The sequence below is a fragment of the Cherax quadricarinatus genome, chromosome 63 (genome assembly GCF_038502225.1).
Source record: "Cherax quadricarinatus isolate ZL_2023a chromosome 63, ASM3850222v1, whole genome shotgun sequence".
NCBI classification, from domain to species: Eukaryota; Metazoa; Arthropoda; class Malacostraca; order Decapoda; family Parastacidae; genus Cherax; species Cherax quadricarinatus.
The window spans coordinates 1,219,199-1,241,698 of record NC_091354.1 but is presented as its reverse complement, the minus strand read 5'-3'; the positions used below and the strand labels follow the sequence as shown (position 1 = coordinate 1,241,698).

At 40.6% G+C, this 22,500-nt stretch overlaps 1 protein-coding gene across 1 annotated transcript in view; it reads right to left on the bottom strand.

Annotated features, from left to right (window-relative positions):
* LOC128698222 (uncharacterized) overlaps nt 1-15,945 on the bottom strand; it is a 61,853-nt gene extending 45,908 nt beyond the window's left edge. The window contains exon 1 of the mRNA XM_070098537.1: nt 15,854-15,945. Within this exon, the coding sequence (XP_069954638.1) occupies nt 15,854-15,914 (61 nt within the window). The 5' untranslated portion in view covers nt 15,915-15,945. The remainder of the gene's footprint in view (nt 1-15,853) is intronic.
* Nucleotides 15,946-22,500: the final 6,555 nt, after the last annotated feature.

Genomic DNA, 22,500 nt, shown 5'->3' with positions numbered 1-22,500 from the left:
ATTCAGTCCCTGCAAATTCAATCTTATAAAAATTAGGAAAAGGGTAAGAAGACAAGAAACTGAGTATAGACAGAGGGAGGCAGAGTCTCCAGACTTAGAGTTAAGCAGAACTATGTGGTGTCAGCAGTAGAATGCACCAAAGAAAGACCTTGGGGTAAGCATAGTGCCAAGCATATCACCAGAAATACCTATCAACAGAATAACCTCTGCAGCAAATGCTCGTTATTTGAAAGTAGGACCAGTTTTGTGGAACCAGAACAAAGAGTCATTCACAATATTATACACGACGTATGTAAGGCTCAACTTCGAGTATGCAGCACCAGTATGAAACCCACACCTGATCAAGTGTATCATGAACTGGAAAAGAGGGCAAACGTTTCCAACGAAACTAGTCCCAGAACCAAGGTGTATGAGTTATGACGGCCAAGTAAAGAAGCTAAACCTGATGATATTGGAGTACAGAAGAACCAAAGGTGATATGATTACGACGTACAAAATATCCAGAGGAACGGATAGAGGTTGTAGAGGTCAGACCTCTACAACACAGCTGTCATCAAAGATTTGTTAAGTTAGACCATGAATTAAGTCAAGATCCTGGACTTCACCTTACGAAACAGACAAAGCAAATGTGATATTAATTATAGACAAGGTAGATTATAGTGGAAAAAAATGAATATTTTATTAAAAGAGTGGGAAACTTACGTGCTTCTTAAAACTCAGTGAATATACAAGGCTGACATCAGCACCAGATTTTCCCAGCTGAATGACCTTCGATAAGATGTCACACAGTTTTTCTCGTGCCTCAGTAAGATATTGACAAAGTCTGTTTGTCTTCAAGACGGCCAGCTGTTGTGATTCCCTACGTCTTGTTGTTGTTGCTATGACTCTGAGTACCGAGAGATGAACCTTCTTTACCAGTTCGTATTTCCAGTGCAGTAACGCTCATAACACATTCCTAGGGTCCCAGAGGAAATTGGTACCATTGGTTTGATGGTTTGGGTTGTGCCGGTTAATTAACCCTCATGGGTTAATACGTCTTCCTCTTATTTTTTATATTGTAAAGGATCTTGGTCCAAGGAATTGAACCTTTCCTCCCCTTCCTTGGATCAAACCTATTACCTTTAAGTCCCCATACCCTTACGGGTTATAAATATAACGAGTATAAAATTAATGATAATAATGTTATCTTATTATTATTATTATTATTAATAATAATAATAATAATAATTATTATTATTATTATTATTATTATTATTATTATTATTATTATTATTATTATTATTATTATTATTATTATTATTATTATTATTATTATTATTATTATTATTATTATTATTATTATTATTATCATTATTATTATTATTATTATTATTAAAGCCATATCCAGGTGGTTGAGAGTTCGAGTCCCGCAGTAAATCTCCTGATTATCATACTCTTGTGTTTATTCCACTATCTACAACTGATTCCTCTAAGATAAGGGACTGATCGCCCCAAACTGCGTCGTCATGTCTTTTACCGTCTGTATTCGACTGATAAAGCCACTGGTTGGCTAAGCATCCCCACAATGAAAGCTACCCAAGTTTTACACGTGTGTTTTCTTCAGCTACTCTTTAAGTATCTTCTGCTAGATATATAAATTATCGGCCATAAGTCGTACGTGGCCATAAGTGGCGTCTTCAGTCATTTCTCTGTATTTGACTGAATGAACCAAATATTCAACATTTTTATATAGCAACATGTGAGTAATTTTTCCACAGATAACTCTGAGTAATTCAATTTCATTCTGATTATTCTGTTAATTATTCCTTTTGTAATGTTAAATTGCGCTATATCAAATTTCAAAGTCCCAAGCACAAAAATTTTGGAAAGGTGTCAAAAATGCTCCTGAAAATTTTTTTTTTTTCAACTAAAATCTTAAAAAAAAAATGTTATGCCTCTTGACTAATAAGATAAGAAAATGCATATAATGAGGATAAACATACATATTTTTTTAATTAAATAATTTTCATTTGAGAAGACAAGTTATCTGATTTACCCGAATTATTATAAATAATAAATTAAAGCGAAAATAAGAGAGACATAGTTATTGACAAAAAGGGAGAGATACAAGAGAAAATGATAAAAGAAAGTGAGAGAATGATCACAGGAGAATCAGCAGCTAGTTCCTGGGACACAGCGGCTAGTAACATCAGACGTGGAATCTTCTAGTGAGCTCTGTGAGAGCATCTCTTAACTGAGCTCAATGAGAGCAGCTAGAGCACCGCTGTAAGCAGCGTTGTAGTCAAGACCGACTTCGTTCTGCTCATAGAGGGTTCGGTCGTCTGTGAATGTACCGCTCTGAGGAAGGAAGAGAAACACGACATGAGCTGCAGGAAGGTTGGCATTGATGACTGGGTCACACATTACAGGAATGGGTCGTTGATGGTGGGGTCACACATGGGAGGCATTGATAGAGGGGTCACTCGTAGGAGGGATGGGTCATAAATGGAGGGAAGGCTCACTCATGACGTATGACAAGGAATCTTTCATCTTCGTATGATTCTTGAATCTTACGCTCATGAATTTAAAACTAAGACTAGCAAGATTCTCACTCGTAATTAAACACAAGATATATAAAAATAAGCGATAAACTACTCAGTAGGATTATGATTTTATCAGTGATAATTCTAATTAGGCAGAAGTAGTCCATTCGGCTGTAAGCCCAGAGATTATATTTGTGTTACTAACCGCGTCTGGTCCACCGACCAAGGCACCGTACAGGACATGTGGGTTGGGGCCAGGCTGGCTGTAAGCCCATCCATAGTCGCAAACCTCAGGAAGGTCGGGACATGAGCTGAAAATCAGAGGCAGATCACGTTAGAAAACTCAAATTTTGTCTCATCTGCGATTTTCAAATCCACAATTCTTGTTTCAGTCACGATGCAGTAGCTAAAAAAAATCAGATATTTTTTAATGGAAACAAGACGGCTTTTCGAAGTTCATAGTTGATAATGATCAAAAACGGAGTGAAAAAATCGCCATGTGTGTACCTGGGACGGTGATGAGGTCTCTCAGGATACTTGTCACCGAAGCCCACAACGAAGCTCATTTGGTAGCGAGAGTTGGCACCAAGAAGCTGGTTCATCTGACCTTGAGCCCACTGGTTGTTCGTTGATGCGTCTACACCATATTTGGCAGCCTTGAAATGAAAAAGTTATGCGTTATTGCAGGAGAACTTTAGTCCTGGAGGTGGCAAGTAAAGTGCTTGTACTCTTAAGCAGACCTGGGTAATCGAAATGTGATATCTGCCCTCAAGGCCAAAAATGCTGTCAACTAAATAACGTCCAATGTGATTCCTTCACTGGGTCTCGCTACCTTGGTGGGAAATGGCCAGTGTTTTAAAAGAATTTATCATTGTAGAAGGAAAGGCAAAGAACTGACCCAGAGAGCAAGGTAGGCAACATTAGCAGCATGTCTGGCTGGGCCCCACTCGGCTAGGAATAGCAGGCCCTCTGGAGTGTACGGGGCCTCGTTCCTCAGGTAATTGAAGTACGTGTTAAGGTGGTCCAGGTAGGTTTGTGAGCCGTCCAGTAGCCAGAAGAGAGCCTGTGGGAATCACGAGTAGACCATTGAACAATAAATGAATAGTATCTATTTGTTTCAGTGTAGGCCTGAGATGTCATTGATGGGGTGGTTCAAGTGCATCAATTTGTCCTGCTAAAGTAGCGTATATTTGTATCATTAAAAAAATATTATTTCTCTTTATTTCTCCTTATATAATCAATTCACAGCTTTATAGATTATTTTCTATAAAATGAACATTAAGCAAAGGCTTAACAGTAACTTTAGAAACAGTGAAGACACATTTTTTGAATATGTAGCAGACAGACTTAAAGACACATGGAAAAAAGCACAAGGAGAACTTTGCATTTCGTCCTCAAGATGACAGTCTAAGACTTAAAACTCTATAACAGGAAGATTAACATGAAGCTAAAATCACAAGTAGGAGAATAATTTGTTTTGCGACAGAGTCGCTCTGAGTAGAGCTTCATCAATTCATGACATGATAAAGCACTAAACGGAGCGAAACTTAAGTTTTTATCTTCATACTTGTCGACAATAAGTCCTCTTATGCAACAAGACTTACATAGACTCCAGCTTTCTTGTCGTCCCAGGAGAACTGACGAGCCTCGGAATACTGCAGGTTGAACTCGCTCCAATGACCCCTGGCGCGGTTAAGGTAGGACTCATCTCCTGTCGCTCTATACAGCCACAGACCAGCCCAGACCAGCTCGTCACCATACCCACTCCACGAACTGGAGACATACACAGAATAAAGTTGTTATAGGGTGAAAGACGCAAGATTCATTCTCCAGGAGCCTGACCAATCAGAGATGGTGACTGCCTGGAGGAGAATCAAGCCTCCAGTAGTCGTCAAACACGAAGAACCAATTAATTATATACAAAATTATCTATTCTTAACATATAACGTAAATATCGAAAGCATTTATTAAAATTATATGAATAATGGCAGACAAGAAGGAACTCCAGTTGGCCTGAACCAGGGAGTTGGAGTTACCGCATCATTATCCTCGAATCAAACATGCACTTACCGGTACCAGTTATAGGCGTCGGGGATCGAAATGTCGTAGGTTTGACGGAAATTGTCAGCAAACTCGTACATTTCCTTGGACATATCGAGCATCTGATTAGCGTAGTTTGCGTCCCTACTCTGAGGAGGGAAGTGACTGAGTGAGAGGGGAGGCAAGTAGTGAAGTAAATATTGAATACAAAATAAACAACAGTAATGGAGTAACTAGAAAGTGAAACAGACTTAGAGAATCCTCACCTTGTACACCATGTAGCCAGCAGCAAGAGCAGCAGCTGTCTCAGCAGCCAAGTCCGAACCTGGAACCAGAAGAAATACCAATTACTCACTCCTCTACTCTGCCTCTCCTCTTCTCCCACTCTCTAAAGTATTAAAATCGTCACTATTCGATTGAAGAAACCTTTGATGCACGTGAACCTTTAGGCAGTAAAGATACAAGTGTTATTCATCAACTCTTCTAGTTTGTCAGTACACTCATATAGAATACTTCCATCAATAGTCAACAAAACTCTGAAACGCAAGAGTCATCAGGACTCTGATTAACCCGCGAGGGTCATCAGGACTCTCATTGATCAGTAAGGATCATCAGGACCCCAACTGACCAAACAGAATTATCAAGGCACAGTTACACTTACCAGGGTTTGCTTGATCAATCTTGTAAGAAGGTCGCTCCTCGGTCATTGTTTCAGGTCGACTCCACAGGGCGTGGTCAATTTCACCATTTCCAGCCTGTAAAAAAGTTAGAAAATCTGTAATTCTCTCTTGTTTGTATAAATGTCTTTTTTACCAACAGCACATCTGAAGCCAATTATCTCTCTTATTCACTAAGATGCTTAGGTTCATATATCATTACTTCATATATACAGAAAAAGCATATTTTTTTAGTCCCACTATGTAACCGTAATATAGAATAGGAGAGCCTCTCACTGCGGGTATTACCATTACGTCCTTCACCCTGCTGGTGTTCCCACATCACAACTACTACACAGAACCGAGTGCTGCTCACCTGTCCATAATACTCATTATATCCGGTGTGACACTTGAACATGTAGTCAGTAGCCCACTTGATGGTGTCCAACAAATAATCAGTCTGGCCTGTGGGCAATAAAACCACGACAATATAATTTCAACTTCATAAACAGTAATACATGAGAAACTAAATCCGTCACAGTGGGAAAACAAACAGAATTGATGCTGAGTTATGAAGATCTAAAGTCTGTTTTATTTTGCGTCCTCTTGGGATTTAACGTTTTAAAACGCTGTAAAAGAGAAGTATTGCAGTCGACCTGTTACCCTCTGCTAGGTAGATCTTACTCAAACTAACTCACTGCCATTCAGTATATATTGAAATGACGCTTCTTGACAGCTTGTTCCACTCATTGACAGTTCAGTAGTTGCTCCCGTGTTAACCTCCATCCACATTAGAGGAAAGATATTTGTTATTAAATGAAAAGTAAATAAAGCTGAGCAAGGAGAGAAAAAGAGAGCAAAGAAAGAGCAGCATGAAGAATGGACAAGAATAAGATCCAATGGTCCGCCTGTACCAGCAGAGAGATACAACACCATCACCAGGAGGATAAATGATAGAACTGCAGAGTAAGAACAACCTCACCCGACCAGCAACACAATAAGTAGTAGAGAAAGAAATCTCACAATCATCAGCAGGAGGAAAATAAGTAGTGAGAGAGATAACTCACCAGCTTGACTATAGCCATTAGGAAACTCTAGGAGGCCCCAGGACAACATGGTGACGGTGAAGGCCAATGGGAAGCCGAACTTGACCAAGTCGCCAGCTGTGGAAGAAATGAAAGATGTTGTAATTACCTGAGTGAATTACCAAAAAAAAAAAAAAGTGGCAGAAAGGAACGATTCAAATGAGAATGTAATATAATAACAAGTCACAGTACCTTGAAAAACCTCTCTCTGTGATCGAAATATTGCGCAAATAAAACGTTCGCTCTAAAATAAAAGTCTTCTTTCTTCTGTACAATTAAAAAAACTGATGATTTCCTATATGAGTTTGTGTAATGATCCCTAATCTAAGATTAAGATTGACTGACATCAAAAAAACCCCTGTCATTCCATGCTTTAAACTTGCATACTGTCTGCTTCCCATTAAACACATTATTTCACTTCTATTTCTATGTCAAAGAAATGTTTTCTATGTTACTTTGGTCTATAGGAATGAGTAATTTTCTTAATTATATCCTTTAATTCTTGTGATATATCCAGCCAAGAACTTATCTACCCTAATAATCCTGAAGTATTTTGTATGTTATGATTGTATCCTCCTTGTTCCTCATTCCTTCAATGTGTGAGGGTATGATATTGTTATCCATCGTAGTAGCTACCTATTCTTAAGGTCATGGCCTACATCAGCACCTGTCGTTTAGGCAGAGTCGCCTCGCCATGAGACGCGGTTATTTGCTGGTAGTTTACCTGGACCGTTGGGCTTCTGTAGAAGAAGAATGACATACAGAGCGCCTGTGTAAGTGTAAGAAGGTGTAAGAGAAAATTTACAAGACCAAGTCAGGAGAAGAGTTCATGTGGAACTTGGAAAGTAGAATAAAAATTTAGATTTCAGATTTTTGTCTAGACCGATTTTTCTTGTAAGTAAACATATTAAATAAACAGGGCAGTTCAACGCTAGGAGTTGACTCGTTTTTTAAATGACAACTCCATCATCAGCCATTTCTGATTTCAATCTTCAAACAACTTCTAACCAAGTACAGTAAACAATGCATTTGTTTTTGTGTGAAACACTGCAAACATTGGTTAAAACATGCTTAGTCTCTTCGTTTAATTTTGTCTAAACAGCGTCAGACAGAAGCGCAAGACTTACCTGCTTGTAATCGAGTGTCATGCCCGTAGCCGCGCATGGTTCTCGTCAGCGTGGGCGCCATCTGTTGGCGTGAGGAAATGAGTGGTGAATGGCATGGGCTTGAAAAATGGGAGGCTTAATGACGGGACCGTAAAGAAGACTGTACTGAATCTTTATGATTGCTACTATATGTGGTTGCCTGCGTCTTGTTAAACTAGTTCATACCTCTTATGCAGAGGAGGGCGAGCGCCCCAGCAGGCAGGTCTTCACCAGAACACCAGTAACCATGACTGCAGAAGTCTGTGGTGATGATGGGCCTCTTCCTTCTTATATACTCAAATGAGCGCTTCTCACCTTAGTGTGATTGTGGCAGCTGTTGCTTGCCAGAGACCAGTAAATATGCTTAATTATGAAGCAAGTGTGAGATACGATATGCACAGACCAAGATTATTGTCAGTACATTCAGGTGTCGTTGTTCCTAGTGTTTACTCTAATGACACCTTATCAGTACACGAGGAAATAAGAATATGGGAGGTGAGACTACACAGTAACAATGGAGTCTGTCATGAGTTAATTAAGCTGTTTAAAGATTTGTTCTCTTGTGTAAACAAAGGAAACACCACATAGTAAAAAGAATGCTTAAACAGTGGTAACACCACTGTACACCATACACATCACTGGAAGTTGGTTTAAGAAAACACAAGGTAAGCTTGATATTTCAAAAATAATCGGGCTTTAAAAAGTGGTCATGAACTCAACAAATGTTCATGAGGCATTATCTGAACTGCTAGTTAAAATTCCAGCAAGTCTATGAATACGGAGCAACTGCCAGAGATCTGGAAGGCATTGTATGCAAAGTTAAAGTACTTAATAAATGAAAGTCTTTGGAGGTAAGTATAGTGCCAAGCATATCACGTAGAGGTACTCCATCAACAGAATAAATCCTCTGCAGCAAACTTTGGATTCTTCCATGCTATGAGGAACATTTTATGGTCCCCTCAGAGGTCTGTGATGATTATCTGAAAGGTAACCCCCTTACCTGTGTTTGTTCTGTAATGTGTTTCAATTATAACTTACCTTGGGGGACCTGAGCTGTAGCTTATTTGCCATGTTTGTCTTACCTTTTTAGGGACCTGGAGATGTGCCTACATCACACAAGTGTATCAGGTTATGTACTTTATAAGCTTATTACACTCTATAATAGGACCCAGGAGCTGTGCCACCTGAATTAGACTTGTACCTATGGAGACCAAGAGCTGTATCTTATATCACTAGGGTTACCTTTGTTACACCAATCTACGAGATCTTTGAGAATGCTCAAGAAACTCTACGGAAAACACTACATACATTCTTATTCAGGTGGGATGTTAACATTGTAGTTTTTCTTTCTCGGGTTTCCTGCCTTGGTGGGAGACGGTCAGATGAGTTAGTAAAAATTAACCATATGTATGACCTCCAGAAAAAAAGGAACCTCACCAAAAATTTATTCCAAGGAAGGTTGATACGTGAAATGGAGTGAAAATATGTCTTGGAAAATGTACCTTGATCATAGCGGATATGGGTGGAGGGAGGAGATGGATATAGAGGGATTGGAGCACAGTAGGCCCTCATCCCCAGCTCTAAATCCTTATAGGAGGTGGCATATTAGTTCATAGAGCCGTCATCACTTACAACCTTATAATTATTATTGTTAAGGTTATATCCAGGTGGTAGAGAGTTCGAGTGCCATAGTACTTCCAGATTATTATATTGTTGTGTGTATACCACTGTCTACAACTGATTCATCTCGGATTCTAGGGTGTGGGACTGATCATCTCAAACTGCGTGTTCATGTCTTTACCATCTGTAGGCTTAGACTGATAAGGCCACTGGCTGTCGAAAACATCTCAACCATTTTTTTTGCATTAGTAGTTAACACATACATTGAGGCTAATGGCCCATGTTAGAAGATTCTTCCCAGATCCAACGCTTTCACACATGTAATTTATTCCACTAATCTCCAATACTGTAGATTAAAAGGTACCATACAAAAGTCGCATTTATGATACCAGTACTTAATGGGTGGGGGATCACTACGGCAGTCCATTGACAGATGCTTCTGTAAGTCCTTAAGTCCTATACTTTTTCACTTCTATATATTTGTCCAGTCTAATTTTTAAAGCTACCCAAGGATTTAGCTTCATTTGGTAGACAAAAATAAAAATCATAAAAAAACCATGTCTTATATTCGGCTAACATGAGTAAACAGGTATACTGCAGTGTTCATTCATTTCTGATTATTTTACCTGCTTTTTCATTATTTTGAATATTTTTGTAATAAGTTGGTAGAATTACTGACAATATGTAAAGTAAAAGACACAAGTGCAACTAACGTGACATTTATTGTGGCAACGATTCGCTCTCCAGGAGCTTTTGCGTAATTTTAGGGCCATTATCCACCCAAGATGTGGGAACATTTATTTAGGAAAATAGGGCCGACTTACGGTCGGTATTTAAGGAAAATAATGTATTACTACTTGTGTATAAATAAATGATTTACTAAACCGACAAGTTAATAAATGAGACACTTGTGCAACATTTGTAAATCTTTATTCTGGAAACGTTTCGCCCCCAAGTGTCATCTTCAGTCCTGTCACTGTACTGGACTGAATAACCCGCTGCCTGGGCTAAACGTTTTCTTTTCATTATTAAGAAAACTCCGATGTTATACAAGTGTCTCATTTATCACTTACGACACTTACTATATCACTTACGACACTTACTAAAGTGTCAATTAATTTAATATTTATATAGAAACATAATTAACATGTCTCTTGATAATATACTGAGGAATTCAACTTCTGATAATATTGTTAATTATTCTTTTGTAAGGTTAAGTTATACTATATCAAATTCCGAAGTTCCCAGCACAAGATATGTCAGAAATACTTTAAAAGTTCAGTGTATTTAACAAAATATTCAATAAGTTTTTGTTAAGTTGCTTGACAGGTAAAATAATTATATATAATAAGGGTAAAATGACAAACTTCTTCTTTTAATTTAATAATTTTCTTTTGAGAATGTAGATTATCTGATTCAGCCGAATTAATGTAAATAATCAATTAAACAGAGAATGAGACACATAGTTATTGGCAAAAAGGGAGAGATACAGAGAAAATGATAAAAGAAAGTGAGAGAATGATCACAGGAGAATCAGCAGCTAGTTCCTGGGACACAGCGGCTAGTAACATCAGACGTGGAATCTTCTAGTAAGAGGTCTGTCCAGAGCATCTCTTAACTGAGCTCAATGAGCAGCTAGAGCGCCGCTGTAAGCAGCGTTGTAGTCAAGACCGACTTCGTTCCTGCTCTGAGAGGTTCGGTCGCTCAGAATGTACCGCTCTGAGAAGGAAGAGAAACACGACATGAGCTGCAGGAAGGTTACATGATGACTGGGTCAGCATTACAGGAATGGGTCTTTGATGGTGGGTCACACATGGGGAGGCATTGATAGAGGGTCACTCGTAGGAGGGATGGTGGGTCATGAATGGAGGGAAGGCTCATCATGACGTATGACAAGAATCTTTCATCTTCGCCTTGATTCGATTGGAATCTTACGCTCATGAATTTAAAACTAAGACTAAGATTCTCACTCGTAATTAAACACAAGATATATAAAAATAAGCGATAAACTACTCCCAGTAGGACTATGATTTTATCAGTGATAATTCTAATTAAGCAGAAGTAGTCCACATTCGGCTGTAAGCCAGAGATTATATTTGTGTTACTAACCGCGTCTGGTCCACCGACCAAGGCACCGTACAGGACATGTGGGTTGGGGGCCAGGCTGGCTGTAAGCCCATCCGTAGTCGCAAACCTCAGGAAGATCAGGGACATGAGCTGAAAATCAGAGACAGATCACGTTAGAAAACTCAAATTTTGTCTCATCTGCGATTTTCAAATCTACAGTTCTTGTTTCAGTCACGATGCAGTAGCTAAAAAAAAATCTGATATTTCTTAATGGAAACAAGACGGCTTTTCGAAGTTCATAGTTGATAATGATCAAAAACGGAGTGAAAAATCGCCATGTGTGTACCTAGGACGGTGATGAGGTCTCAGGATACTTGTCACCGAAGCCCACAACAAGCTCATTTGGTAGCGAGTTGGCACCAAGAAGCTGGTTCATCTGACCTTGAGCCCACTGATTGTTCGTTGATGCGTCTACACCATATTTGGCAGCCTTGAAATGAAAAAGTTGCGCGTTATTGCAGGAGAACTTTAGTCCTGGAGGTGGCAAGTAAAGTACTTGTACTCTAAAGCAGACCTGGGTAATCGAAATGTGATATCTGCCCTCAAGGCCAAAAATGCTGTCAACTAAATAACGTCCAATGTGTTTCCCTTCCACTGGGTCTCGCTACCTTGGTGGAAATGGCCAATGAATTAAAAGAATTTATGAGTGCAGAAAGAAAGGCAAAGAACTGACCCAGAGAGCAAGGTAAGCAACATTAGCAGCATGTCTGGCTGGGCCCCACTCGTCTAGGTAGAGCAGGCCTTCCTTCTGGGGTATACGCGGCCTGGTTCCTTAGGTAATTGAAGTACGTGTTAAGGTGGTCCAGGTAGGTCTGTGAGGGCCGTCCAGTAGCCAGAAGAGAGCCTGTGGGAATCACGAGTAGACCATTGAGCAATTTTTTTTTTAATATGTAGCAGACAGACTTAAAGACACATGGAAAAAAGCTCAAGGAGAACTTTGTATTTCGTCCTCAAGATGACAGTCTAAGAGTTAAAACTCTATAACAGGAAGATTAAAATGAAGCTAAAATCACATGTTGGAGAATAATTTGTTTTGCGACAGAGTCGCTCTGTGTAGAGCTACATCAATTCATGACATGATAAAGCACTAAACGGAGCGAAACTTAAGTTTTTGTCTTCATACTTGTCGACAATAAATCCTCTTATGCAACAAGACTTACATAGACTCCAGCTTTCTTGTCGTCCCAGGAGAACTGACGAGCCTCGGAATACTGCAGGTTGAACTCGCTCCAATGACCCCTGGCGCGGTTGAGATAGGACTCATCTCCTGTCGCTCTATACAGCCACAGACCAGCCCAGACCAGCTCGTCACCATACCCACTCCATGAACTGCAGACATACACAGACTAAAGTTGTTATAGGGTGAAAGACGCAAGATTCATTCTCCAGGAGCCTGACCAATCAGAGATGGTGACTGCATTGAGGAGAATCAAGCCTCCAGTAGTCGTCAAACACGAAGAACCAATTAATTATATACAAAATTATCTATTCTTAACATATAACGTAAATATCGAAAGCATTTATTGAAATTATATGAATAATGGCAGACAGGAAGGAACTCAGTTGGCCTGAACCAGGGAGTTGGAGTTACCATATCATTATCCTCGAATCAAACATGCACTTACCGGTACCAGTTATAGGCGTCGGGGATCGAAATGTCGTAGGTTTGACGGAAATTGTCAGCAAACTCGTACATTTCCTTGGACATATCGAGCATCTGATTAGCGTAGTTTGCGTCCCTACTCTGAGGAGGGAAGTGACTGAGTGAGAGGGGAGGCAAGTAGTGAAGTAAATATTGAATACAAAATAAACAACAGTAATGGAGTAACTAGAAAGTGAAACAGACTTAGAGAATCCTCACCTTGTACACCATGTAGCCAGCAGCAAGAGCAGCAGCTGTCTCAGCAGCCAAGTCCGAACCTGGAACCAGAAGAAATACCAATTACTCACTCCTCTACTCTGCCTCTCCTCTTCTCCCACTCTCTAAAGTATTAAAATCGTCACTATTCGATTGAAGAAACCTTTGATGCACGTGAACCTTTAGGCAGTAAAGATACAAGTGTTATTCATCAACTCTTCTAGTTTGTCAGTACACTCATATAGAATACTTCCATCAATAGTCAACAAAACTCTGAAACGCAAGAGTCATCAGGACTCTGATTAACCCGCGAGGGTCATCAGGACTCTCATTGACCAGTAAGGGTCATCAGGACCCCAACTGACCAAACAGAATTATCAGGGCACAATTACACTTACCAGGGTTTGCTTGATCAATCTTGTAAGAAGGTCGCTCCTCGGTCATTGTTTCAGGTCGACTCCACAGGGCGTGGTCAATTTCACCATTTCCGGCCTGTAAAAAAGTTAGAAAATCTGTAACTTCTCTTGTTTGTATAAATGTCTTTTTACCAACAGCAAAGTAAGGTGAAACCAATTATCTCTCTTATTCACTAAGATGCTTAGGTTCATATATCATTACTTCATATATACAGAAAAAGCATATTTTTTTAGTCCCACTATGTAAACCGTAATATAGAATAGGAGAGCCTCTCACTGCGGGTATACCATTACGTCCTTCACCCTGCTGGTGTTCCCACATCACAACTACACAGAACAGAGTAGGCTGCTCACCTGTCCATAATACTCATTATATCCGGTGTGACACTTGAACATGTAGTCAGTAGCCCACTTGATGGTGTCCAACAAATAATCAGTCTGGCCTGTGGGCAAAAAACCACGACAATATAATTTCAACTTCATAAACAGTAATACATGAGAAACTAAATCCGTCACAGTGGGAAAACAAACAGAAATTGATGCTGAATTGATGAAGATCTTCTAAAGTCTGTTTTATCTTGCGTCCTCTTGGGATTTAACGTTTTAAAACGCTGTAAAGAAGTATTGCAGTCGACCTGTTACCCTCTGCTAGGTAGATCTTACTCAAACTAACTCACTGCCATTCAGTATATATTGAAATGACGCTTCTTGACAGCTTGTTCCACTCATTGACAGTTCAGTAGTTGCTCTCGCGTTAACCTCCATCCACATTAGAGGAAAGATATTTGTTATTAAATGAAAAGTAAATAAAGCTGAGCAGGAGAGAGAGAAAGAAAGAGCAGCATGAAGAATGGACAAGAATAAGATCCAATGGTCGCCTGTACCAGCAGAGAGATACAACACCATCACCAGGGAGGATAAATCATAGAACTGCAGAGTAAGAACAATCTCACCCGACCAGCAACACAATAAGTAGTAGAGAAAATAACTCACAATCATCAGCAGGGAGGAAAATAAGTAGTGAGAGAGAGATAACTCACCAGCTTGACTATAGCCATTAGGGGAACTCTAGGAGGCCCCAGGACAACATGGTGACGGTGAAGGCCAATGGGAAGCCGAACTTGACCAAGTCGCCAGCTGTGGAAGAAATGAAAGATGTTGTAATTACCTGAGTGAATTACCAAAAAAAAAAAAAAGTGGCAGACAGGAACGATTCAAATAAGAATATCATAGAATAACAAGTCACAGTACCCTGAAAAACCTCTCTCTGTGATCGAAATATTGCGCAAATAAAACGTTCGCTCTGCAATAAAAGTCTTCTTTCTTCTGTACAATTAAAAAAACTGATGATTTCCAACATGAGTTTGTGTAATGATCCCTAATCTAAGATTAAGATTGACTGACATCAAAAAACCCCGTCATTCCATGCTTTTAAACTTGCATACTGTCTGCTTCCCATTAAACACATTATTTCACTTCTATTTCTTATGTCAAAGAAATGTTTTCATGTTACTTTTGGTCTATAGGAATGAGTAATTTTCAATTACATCCTTTAATTCTTGTGATATATCCAGCCAAGAACTTATCTACCCTAATAATGTCCCGAAGTATTTTGTATGTTATGATTGTATCCTCCTTATTCCTCATTCCTTCAATGTGTGAGGGTATGATTGCTTACCATCGTAGTAGCCACCACTAAGGTCATGGCCCACATCAGCACCGTCGTTTAGGGCAGAGTCGCCTCTCCATGAGACGCGGTTATTTGCTGGTAGTTTATCCGGACCGTTGGGCTTCGTAGAAGAAGAATGACATACAGAGCGCCTGTGGGTGCAGAGAAGGTATAAGAGAAAATTTACAAGACCAAGTCAGGAGAAGAGTTCATGTGGAACTTGGAAAGTAGAATAAAAAATTTAGATTTCAGATTTTTGTCTCGACCGATTTTTCTTGTAAGTAAACATATTAAATAAACAGGGCATTTCAACGCTAGGAGTTGATTCGTTATTATAAATGACAACTCCATCCTCAGCCATTTCTGATTTCAATCTTCAAACAACTAACCAAGTAACAGTAAACAATGCATTTGTTTTTGTGTGAAACACTGCAAACATTGGTTAAAACATGCTTAGTCTCTTCGTTTAATTTTGTCTAAACAGTGTCAGACAGAAGCAAGACTTACCTGCTTGTAATCGTAGGGTGTCATGCCCGTAGCCGCGCATGGGTTCTCGTCAGCGTGGGCGCCATCTGTTGGCGTGAGGAAATGTGAGTGGTGAGTGGCATGGGCTTGAAAAATGGGAGGCTTAATGACGGGACCGTAAAGAAGACTGTACTCGAATTTATGATTGCTACTATATGTGGTTGCCTGTGTTTGTTAAACTAGTTCATACCTATGCAGAGGAGGGCGAGCGCCCCCAGCAGGCAGGTCTTCACCAGAACACCAGTAACCATGACTGCAGAAGTCTGTGGTGATGATGGGTCTTCCCTTCTCTCTTATATACTCAAATGAGCGCTTCTCACCAGTGTGACTGTGGCAGCTGTTGCTTACCAGAGACCCAGTAAACCTTGTGTTTATGCTTGAGTACTCATCAACAAAATAACCTCTACAGCAATTGCTCGTTTAGTGAATATAACATTAGCAGTCTGGAAACAGAGCAAAGAGCCAGTCACAATACTGTTCACGATGTTTGTGAGGCTTAACTTCGAGTATGTGACACCAGTGTGGATACCACACTTGATCGATAATGTCAAGAAAATGGAAAAGGTGAAGAGGTTTGCAACAAGATTAGTCCAAGAACCAAGGAATATGAGTTAAACCTGATGACACTGGAGGACAAACGAACCAGAGGTGATATAATCATGGCATGCAAAATACCGAGAGAAACAGAGATGGGGCGAAAAGCTGAGACACAACCCCTACTACCCCTTATAAGTACACAATTGATTTCTCAGACTCGAGCACAGGATAGACAGAAATCAAACTAAAACAAATGGAGAGAAAATAAATAATGAGAAAAACACATATCTGATGATTTTATATAATAACATTGAGTATTTAACAAAAAAGGCTAGAACTAAAGAACATTTAAAACGAAAATAAACCTGATGTAATTAGTCTAACTGAAACCAAACTGGTAAAAAAGAACAGGAACAACTGAAACTTAATAGAGCAACTCTGTGGGAGCATAAATTCAGTGGGTATAGTGGGTATACAAGAACTCAGTGTATACCCAAGGCTGACATCAGGACCAGCCTTCACCAGCTGTCTGACCTTCAATAACAAGATAACACACTCTGTGGTATCTAAGGAGAGTGCGTCAGTCCGGAAGATATCAAGAGAATGTGTTTCAAGATGTCCAGATGTTGTGATTCCCTTCGTCTTGTTGTTGTTGTTTACATTTCCAGTTTATATTTCCACTGCAATAATGTTCCTACGATCCCAGTGGAAATAGGTACCATTGGTTTGACGTTTTGAGTTATACTGGTTAATTAACCATCCTGGGTTAAAACTCTGGAGAAAGTCTTATTCTTATTCTTCTTCATCTTCTTCTTTTTCTTCACTTTATTATTATTATTATTATTATTATTATTATTATTATTATTATTATTATTATTATTATTATTATTATTATTATTATTATTATAACAGAACAAGCAACTCCAGCTTCCCACTCACTGAGATGCTCTCACGGCTGCATCATCTGAAGCAAGTTAAAATGAGGAAGGACTAGCAATTTAAATGGATCATATCAGAGAGAGAGAGAGAGAGAGAGAGAGAGAGAGAGACCCCCCTCTCATCTGCGACTGCTTGACAGAGTAGAGAACAGAGCAAGACGTCTCATCTCTCGCCTGGACCCATCCTGGATAGATCTGTCATTCCAGCAGAGCCTTCAACATAGGAGGGATGTGGGTGGCCTTACTGTTATGTACAAGGCCAATATTGTCAAAATACCACACTTGGATCCACTTCGAGGACAGCGTGAAACAAGCGTTTATGCCACAAGACGGGCAGAAAGCAGCAACTTCACTCTGGCTGTACCCTTCTCCAGAACATCACTCCATCTGAGATCATACATACCCAGGATGACTCGAGTATGGAACACATTCGTACAGCATAATGATGTCAACGAGATAAAGTCAGTTGATCAAATGAAAATGTTGGCTCACAGATGGCTCCAACTTCATCCTGTTCCCTACTTGTATGTCTCATAACAATAAAAATGCTTTCAAATGAGCTGATGTAGGTAATAGCCTTAGCTTTAAGCAATAAAGTTAGGAATCCTTAACCTGTAAATAGCTGTCAATAAAGCTAGGATCCTTAACCTGTCAAACCCTGTGTAGAGAGAGAGAGAGAGAGAGAGAGAGAGAGAGAGAGAGAGAGAGAGAGAGAGAGAGAGAGAGAGAGAGAGAGAGAGAGAGAGAGAGAGAGAGAGAGAGAGAGAGAGAGAGAGAAAGAGAACTCATCAACACAAGAACACAAGAAAGAAGGAACACTGCAACAGGCCTACTAGTCAATGCGAGGCAGGTCCATGTCACCCCCCGGCTCAGACCTAGAGCACGACATCAGACCTAGTAGCACAAGCTAGTCAGGTCCAACTCACACCCACCCACACCCACTCATGTATTTATCTAACCTATAGTGTAGAGCTAGCTCACTCCCCTGCACTGTGAGTGTAGAGCTAGCTCACTCCTCTGTTGTGTGAGTGTAGAGCTAGCTCACTTCCCTGCACTGTGAGCGTAGAACTAGCTTACTCCTCTCTTCTGTGAGTATAGAGCTTGCTCACTCCCCTGCACTGTGAGTGTAGAGCTTGCTCACTCCCCTGCACTGTGAGTGTAGAGCTTGCTCACTCCCCTGCACTGTGAGTGTAGAGCTAGCTCACTCCCCTGCACTGTGAGTGTAGAACTAGCTTACTCCTCTCTTCTGTGAGTGTAGAGCTTGCTCACTCCCCTGCACTGTGAGTGTAGAGCTAGCTCACTCCCCTGCACTGTGAATTTAGAACTAGCTTACTCCTCTCTTCTGTGAGTGTAGAGCTAGCTCACTCCCCTGCACTGTGAGTGTAGAGCTAGCTCACTCCCCTGCACTGTGAGTGTAGAGCTAGCTCACTCCCCTGCACTGTGAGTGTAGAGCTAGCTCACTCCCCTGCACTGTGAGTGTAGAGCTAGCTCACTCCCCTGCACTGTGAGTGTAGAGCTTGCTCACTCCCCTGCACTGTGAGTGTAGAGCTTGCTCACTCCTCTGTTCTGTGAGTGTAGAGCTTGCTCACTCCCCTGCACTGTGAGTGTAGAGCTAGCTCACTCCCCTGCACTGTGAGTGTAGAGCTAGCTCACTCCCCTGCACTGTGAGTGTAGAGCTAGCTCACTCCCCTGCACTGTGAGTGTAGAGCTTGCTCACTCCTCTATTCTGTGAGTGTAGAGCTAGCTCACTCCTCTATTCTGTGTGTGTAGAGCTTGCTCACTCCCCTGCACTATGAGTGTAGAGCTTGCTCACTCATCAGTTCTGTGAGTGTAGAGCTAGCTCACTCCTTTGTTCTGTGAGTGTAGAGCTAGCTCATTCCCCTGCACCGTAAGTATAGAGCTGGCTCACTCCCCTGCATTGTGAGTATAGAGCTTGCTCACTCCTTTGTTCTGTGAGTGTAGAGCGAACTTTCTCTCCTGCACTCTGAGTGTAGAGCTAGCTGACTCTCCTGCTCTGTGAGTGTAGAGCTAGCTGACTCTCCTGCACTGTGAGTGTAGAGCTAGCTGACTCTCCTGCTCTGTGAGTGTAGAGCTAGCTGACTCTCCTGCACTGTGAGTGTAGAGCTAGCTGACTCTCCTGCACTGTGAGTGTAGAGCTAGCTGACTCTCCTGCTCTGTGAGTGTAGAGCTAGCTGACTCTCCTGCTCTGTGAGTGTAGAGCTAGCTGACTCTCCTGCTCTGTGAGTGTAGAGCTAGCTCACTCTCCTGCTCTGTGAGTGTAGAGCTAGCTCACTCTCCTGCTCTGTGAGTGTAGAGCTAGCTCACTCTTCTGATCTGTGAGTGTAGAGCTAGCTCACTCTTCTGCTCTGTGAGTGTAGAGCTAGCTCACTCTCCTGCTCTGTGAGTGTAGAGCTAGCTCACTCTCCTGCTCTGTGAGTGTAGAGCTAGCTCACTCTTCTGCTCTGTGAGTGTAGAGCTAGCTCACTCTTCTGCTCTGTGAGTGTAGAGCTAGCTCACTCTCCTGCTCTGTGAGTGTAGAGCTAGCTCACTCTCCTGCTCTGTGAGTGTAGAGCTAGCTCACTCTCCTGCTCTGTGAGTGTAGAGCTAGCTCACTCTTCTGCTCTGTGAGTGTAGAGCTAGCTCACTCTCCTGCTCTGTGAGTGTAGAGCTAGCTCACTCTTCTGCTCTGTGAGTGTAGAGCTAGCTCACTCTTCTGCTCTGTGAGTGTAGAGCTAGCTCACTCTTCTGCTCTGTGAGTGTAGAGCTAGCTCACTCTTCTGCTCTGTGAGTGTAGAGCTAGCTCACTCCCCTGCACTGTGAGTGTAGAGCTAGCTCACTCTCCTGCACTGTGAGTGTAGAGCTAGCTCACTCCCCTGCACTGTGAGTGTAGAGCTAGCTCACTCTCCTGCACTGTGAGTGTAGAGCTAGCTCACTCCCTTGCCCTGCAAGATATTGCTCTTTCTCTTATCATAGCGGAAAAAAATAGACACAAATACGGCATAGTGCCAGAGTTTATACTTTTGAAGATACATTTTTTTATTTTTGTTAATGTAAAAATTAATAATTTTGTACCAAAAGAACCTTAGAAAAATTACCTGACCTTATTATAACAAGCGCGATTTAATTTAGCCTAATCCAACTAACTATATTTTAGATAAGTTTACAATAATTTAATAATAAACAATCACAATGATATCTATGTTTTCTCGTTAGGCTCAGAATGATTTTTTGCGAAATTATTGTATACACAAATTTTCGCTTACCTTATTCGGCAAGAAGAGCGCTGCTATTTTAAGCCAAAATAACAATACGGCACGACAAGGGAATTGTGGTTGATCAAGACACCGTAACGACAATTAGAAATTATATTAATATTTAATAATAATAATAATAATAATAATAATAATAATAATAATAATAATAATAATAATAATAATAGTATTATTAATATTATTAATATTAATAATAATAATAATAATAATAATAATAATAATAATAATAATAATAATAATAATAATATTATTATTATTATTATTATTATTATTATTATTATTATTATTATTATTATTATTACTCATTGTAGCTCTAATCTACTAAATGTAGCGTCGATCCATCAGATGATAGTGTTGATCCATCAGATGATAGTGTCGATCCATCAGATGATAGTGTCGATCCATCAGATGATAGTGTTGATCCATCAGATGATAGTGTCGATCCATCAGATGATAGTGTTGATCCATCAGATGATAGTGTTGATCCATCAGATGATAGTGTCGATCCATCAGATGATAGTGTCGATCCATCAGATGATAGTGTTGATCCATCAGATGATAGTGTCGATCCATCAGATGATAGTGTCGATCCATCAGATGATAGTGTCGATCCATCAGATGATAGTGTCGATCCATCAGATGATAGTGTCGATCCATCAGATGATAGTGTCGATCCATCAGATGATAGTGTCGATCCATCAGATGATAGTGTCGATCCATCAGATGATAGTGTCGATCCATCAGATGATAGTGTCGATCCATCAGATGCAGCGTCGATTAATAAACTACAATTTCCGTCCATTTGCTGAAGAATTCTCAGTCGGATTCTGGGAAGTAAAGAAGATCTCGCGGAGTCCAGCCAGGATGGTGAACAACAGACAGAAACCCAAGATGGTGAAGGCTCCCTGTCGAGAAGAATATTGGCTAGATTAGTATAGATTGTGGTACTGCTACTGTAAATAGTACTGGTGGCATTACAGAAGAGGGGGCAGGAGCTACGATTCAACAGTTACACGGTGGAGGAGGTGTCTACTTCGTTGCCTGGGTGACGTGCTTGTTACCTCCTACTGCTGAGAAGGAAAGTGAATCCTACAGGCTAGGGTATGAGTCCTACAGGATAGGATATGAATCCTTTAGGAGTACCTGGAGGTCCTGAAGGCTCAGTGGTCTGGCTGTGTCGCTAGAGTCCTCGTGAAGTGTATCTCCCTCCTTCTTCATGAAGTCAGATACCAGCACCTGTACATACACGATTTGAAGAGAACAATGGACATGATATCGAAATCTGTTTTCTTTTCCACATTCCATCCCATCCTTTCCTCAACCCAGTCAACCTTTTCCTTCTATCCTCTCTACAACATTCTTTATTACCCTATATACACAATCAATAAACACTGTCATGGGAATTTCAAAATCACGAAAAATGATCTTAAAAGACTCGAAATAGCAGAGATTCAACTAGATTCCACCAAATTAGATTCATCCATCTAGGTACTTTACTATACCCTGGGAAGAGTAACATAGGTCCCACTATACCAATGCACACCAGCCTTCCCCGGATGGTCAGTGGCACCACTGAATGCCTCGTTATATGACAAAGATCCTTGACAGGGGGGGATTTTCCTGACGAATTAGCTGGCATCAACAATCTCAGTACCTTCTTCCAGTAGCGGCAGAGACCAGACTCCACGAAGGCCTGAAGGTAAGGGTCGAACTTGTGCTTCCAGGGAGTCTTCTTCGGGTAGATCCAACCTACTGATATCGGATAGAGGATTTCCGGCAGGAAGTAGGTGGTAGCAGCCTGGTGGTGGGCGATCACCAGGTACTCGATAAATTCTGTGCCCTCCAGCAGGGCGTAGGTTCCCTTTCGTACCTGCAAAATCCCAGTGTTTTTTTAAAATGACAATTAACCCCATAAAAAATGGAAACTGAAAATAAACTGCGTTTTCTCTCTGGTTTATGGATTAGTTGTGAGTGATTGTAGTCATGGTATTGTGACATTTATGAATCATTTGTGTATTGTAGCAGTCAAGATATTGCGATTTTTATCTCTTGTTTATCAGTAAGGACGAGTATTTTATATCGCTTGCTGT